The 4,162-nt window shown below is 41.6% G+C and overlaps 1 protein-coding gene across 2 annotated transcripts; it reads left to right on the forward strand.

The window, feature by feature from the left end:
- Positions 1-3,688, forward strand: LOC121261034 (AP2-like ethylene-responsive transcription factor AIL5). 2 transcript variants are annotated; one of them, XM_041163171.1, is made up of 9 exons: positions 5-524; positions 666-1,014; positions 1,188-1,270; positions 1,683-1,691; positions 1,906-1,994; positions 2,101-2,174; positions 2,365-2,415; positions 2,519-2,595; positions 2,696-3,688. In XM_041163171.1, the coding sequence occupies exons 1-9, from the start codon at positions 407-409 to the stop codon at positions 3,376-3,378; spliced, it is 1,533 nt and encodes a 510-aa protein (XP_041019105.1). In that variant the 5' UTR covers positions 5-406; the 3' UTR covers positions 3,379-3,688. The 2 variants fall into 2 exon arrangements, with proteins under 2 accessions (XP_041019104.1, XP_041019105.1); XM_041163170.1 differs by having other exon boundaries at positions 1-1,014.
- Positions 3,689-4,162: the final 474 nt, after the last annotated feature.

Raw genomic sequence — 4,162 nt, forward strand, 5'->3', positions numbered from 1 at the left:
ACCGCCTTAGCGTCGTATGAAAAGCTTCCACTTGCTTTGCAATCTCAAAACCCTTCAATTAATGTGGCATATAAAAACTATTTCTTACTGTTTGTTTGCATGAATCATTTTCATTTTCCTATCTCAGTGAAATAGCTTCGATCCTCGTGCACGGTGCAACTCTCTCTCTGCCCCTTTTCCTTCGTAGTCATCTCTTTCTTCTACCTCCACCTCTATATCTGTGTCATTCCTCAGCCCGTTTCCTTACCCATTTACCTCCTCAAAAGACCAGGGTCTTAACCCTCCCTCCCTCTCCCCGTAATCTCTTTCTAGGAGTTAAAAGAAGTCATTTTTTTGCTATTTCCAAAGACAGAAAACCCCAAACCCACACACCCTCCCACGCATCTCTTTCACGCTCATTGACGACATGGATTCTTCTCCTCAGAACTGGCTCGGCTTCTCTCTTTCCAACCACACCAACTCCCACTTGCCCCCTGACTCGTCCCCACTCTCCCTCTTCCAAGCCTTCACCTCCTCCGCCCCAGGTTCAACATCTCTCTCCATCTCTCCCAACGTCCCCACGCATATGCATGCCGACACAATCACACATGACGTAGAGACCGATCGATACGTATCCTTGTTCGATCATATCCTATCTTATTTCTTTTTTCTTTATTCTATCGCAGGTACTGTTGTCGACGCAAGGCCAGAAGAAGATGCAACTGCTGGTGCAACCGACCTCTCCATGTTCACTGCCGGTCCGAAGCTTGAGGACTTTCTCGGCTGCTCCACCGTCACAGCCGGAACTGCACCGCTGGCACAGTTTTCTAGTGAGACTCCCATGACGGTGACTATTTGCGAGCCCGAGATGTACGACTCTGAGCTCAAGACCATAGCCGCTAGCTTCCTCCGAGGGTTCTCCACCCAACAGCAAACCCAAGCCCAGAAGCAGCAGGTGGCTCCAGCTGACCTGCCGCCCAAGAAAACCGTAGACACGTTTGGCCAACGTACCTCCGTCTACCGCGGAGTCACCCGGTAAATTCATATTGGAGGAATTTTTAAAACCAAGATAAAATGAAAAAAGTAGTGTTTTGTTTTTGCTTAATTATTCCAGCTCATCCTCCTGATCATGGCTCGAGGTTCTTAAGAACATAAAATGACTAAAAAATGTCCTTTTTCGTTTATGAAAAAAAAAAAAAAAATTCTAGGCATCGGTGGACGGGTAGATATGAAGCTCATCTGTGGGACAACAGTAGCAGAAGAGAAGGGCAAAGTAGGAAAGGAAGACAAGGTAATTTTTTTTCCTTGTTTTTTAGGGTTTCGGAACCGTTTCTAACGTGCGCCTAGGGGGCGTACTGTAATCTGGGTCCATGGGTCCACGAGATCAGCTTCTGAGACTTTTCAAAGAGAATGGTCCTGACGGACGAGGTACCTGTGTCCCTCTGTGACCGGAATTAATGGGACTCGGTGCGCATCTCAATGAACATGACGATGGGCTCAGATTGGGTCTCCTGTACTGGCTCGCTATGCTCCATAGGCGCGCGTTAAGTTTCGCCTAGCGAATTATGATATAGTGCGCATTTAACGTTAGGGCGAAGATTCTGATGTGGCTTCTGTTGTTTCTTTGATTGTTCCTTTGCGTGGCATGTACACGACGGATGATTACCATCATGGATGTGCTCATAATATCATCATTATTTCAGTTTATTTGGGTGAGTTCTCTCTCTTGCAAGTAAATAGTAATTCTACATAATTATCGCCATCATGTTGTTTTTACTATATCGACATAAATGGACTTTCGTGAATGCTAGTACGAGGTGACCTTAGATTTTGTTTACTGTGGCAGATTCCTTTTTGCATGAATGTGTAATCTAATCCAGCTTAGATTCCTCAAGGATCTCATTCTGCCAATAATTGTTTTTTTAGGTGGGTATGATAAAGAAGAGAAAGCTGCAAGAGCTTATGATCTGGCAGCTCTCAAATACTGGGGCAAGACCACTACAACCAATTTCCCAGTGAGTTTGTACTCGTTGACGATCTATTTTCCTTTTGTTTTTTTCCTAGGTCGCCGTTTCGATCCGAATTTCTCATTATTATTATTATTATTTTTACTTTCTAAAGGTTTCTAACTATGAGAAAGAACTGGAAGATATGAAAAACATGAGCAGGCAGGAGTTTGTTGCTTCTCTTCGAAGGTAAAATATACCATTTGATCAAAAAATATATTTTGATTTGCTTTTAGTCACTGTTTTCCTTTCTCATTGGTTTTTTTTTTTTTTTTTTTTTTGTCGAATACTTTCGGTTGCTAGTCTTGTATCGATGTAGTAGTGGATGATGTAAAGGTGTCGCTGATACATTTTTTCCTTTTCCTTTGTTTATGTTTAGGAAAAGTAGTGGGTTTTCCAGAGGAGCCTCTATCTACAGAGGCGTCACGAGGTTTGCTACATTATTCCCTCGTTCTTTGTTCAAGATATTTTGTCTGTATTAGTAGTAGCTAAATTAATGTGCTTACTTTATTTATCTTCTTCTTTATGATCAGGCACCATCAACATGGTAGATGGCAGGCAAGAATAGGAAGAGTTGCCGGCAACAAAGATCTTTACCTCGGCACTTTCAGTGAGCTTCTTTTCTTTCGCTAACCTTATTTGCTCTGTCTGTTTATTGTCTTATTTGTATATGATAGGTTCTCTGTTGTTTTTGTTTTGGGGTTAAACAGGCACCCAAGAAGAAGCAGCTGAGGCCTATGACATTGCTGCTATCAAATTCAGAGGCCTTAACGCTGTGACCAACTTTGACATGAGCCGCTATGACGTTAAGAGCATTGCCAACAGCAATCTTCCCATCGGTGGAGGCAAATCAAAGACTTCTTCGGAGTCCTTTTCTGATAGCAAGAGCATTGACGGTAGCCGATCGGACGACCGAGATCTTTCCTCGGCGTCCTCCGTAGCATTTGCATCGCAGCCCTCGACCTCTGCCTTAAGCTTTGCAATACCCATCAAACAAGACCCATCAGATTACTGGTCCATTCTTGGTTACCAGAACAGTTCTCTTAACAATGCTAAGAACGCTAGCGTTGCACCACATTTATTCCAGTCTTCGGTCAATGGTTCCGCCTATCACAGCAACACCACACTGCCCTTCAGCATGGATTTTTCTGCAACTTCCAGCTCTGCCAACGAAAGCAGTAGTGGGTTCTTCAATGGAGGTTATGCTCAGCATCAGAACAGTGCTACTCCAATCCAATATGCCACACCAGTTGCCATAAGTAGTAACATTAATGGTTATAATGAGAGTTCCTCCAGTTATGCAGGAAGCAGCTGGATTGGGCCGGCTCTGCACACATTCCAAACTCATGCAAAGCCAACTCTTTTTCAGACGCCAATTTTTGGCATAGAATGAGCGCACAAGATCAGGACGAGAATCCGGGCAAATTAAAGTGTTAATAAATTAAGCATATGGGGGTCAACTTTAGTTGAAAATAGAGTGGCGGACTGACAATCATAATTCGTAGGAGCAGAGCTAGTTGACACTGTACTGACTGAAGTTCTTTTTTATGGTCATGGTGGTTCTTTTTCTGGATTTTCCATTTTTATTATTTTGCCTCTTTTTTAAACTGACATGATTTACATGGGTATAACGGGAAAGAATACTTTTGTAATCCTTCCATCTTAATGTTGGTATTAAATTTTCAATGTGAAAAATTTCAGCACTCTCTCGATCTGTTGCCGTGTCGTACTTTTTAGGGTCATCTTGCTGGAGTATTTGACAATGCCGTCCTCTATTACTACAAGAAAAATAAATTTTTGTGATTAATTTATTGCGACTAAAAAATTATTTATAATTAATTTTAATTGTAAATAATTATTTCGTTGAAATTAACTAATCATAAATAAGCAATTTTCTTGAATGCATCCACTATAGGATATTGGCTTATAGATCGAAAATGCCTCATTACGTGATGCGGCATATAACACTACTGTCACATAATTCCGTCCGTTGATCACTTTTCTTCTTCTAATCGAGATTGCAAATATTAGTTTCAAAACAAGAATACAGGTGATCAGGAGAGCCTGAGTAGTCCAAACAACAAAATCTCGTTGTATGAAAGCTGTGGAATATAAAATAGAAAACTTGTAATAATATTTGGGTTCAATCAATTGGATCCGAATTTATTTTCCTTGAC

The sequence above is a fragment of the Juglans microcarpa x Juglans regia genome, chromosome 4D (genome assembly GCF_004785595.1).
Source record: "Juglans microcarpa x Juglans regia isolate MS1-56 chromosome 4D, Jm3101_v1.0, whole genome shotgun sequence".
Classification (NCBI taxonomy): Eukaryota; Viridiplantae; Streptophyta; class Magnoliopsida; order Fagales; family Juglandaceae; genus Juglans; species Juglans microcarpa x Juglans regia.

Excerpts from the sequence above, each read along its gene's own strand:
- LOC121261034 (XM_041163170.1), top strand. The coding sequence starts at position 407 with ATGGATTCTTCTCCTCAGAACTGGCTCGGCTTCTCTCTTTCCAACCAC. Across the intron at positions 2,175-2,364 it reads TTTGTTGCTTCTCTTCGAAG|GAAAAGTAGTGGGTTTTCCA; the intron begins GTAAAATATACC and ends GTTTATGTTTAG. Across the intron at positions 2,416-2,518 it reads ATCTACAGAGGCGTCACGAG|GCACCATCAACATGGTAGAT; the intron begins GTTTGCTACATT and ends CTTTATGATCAG.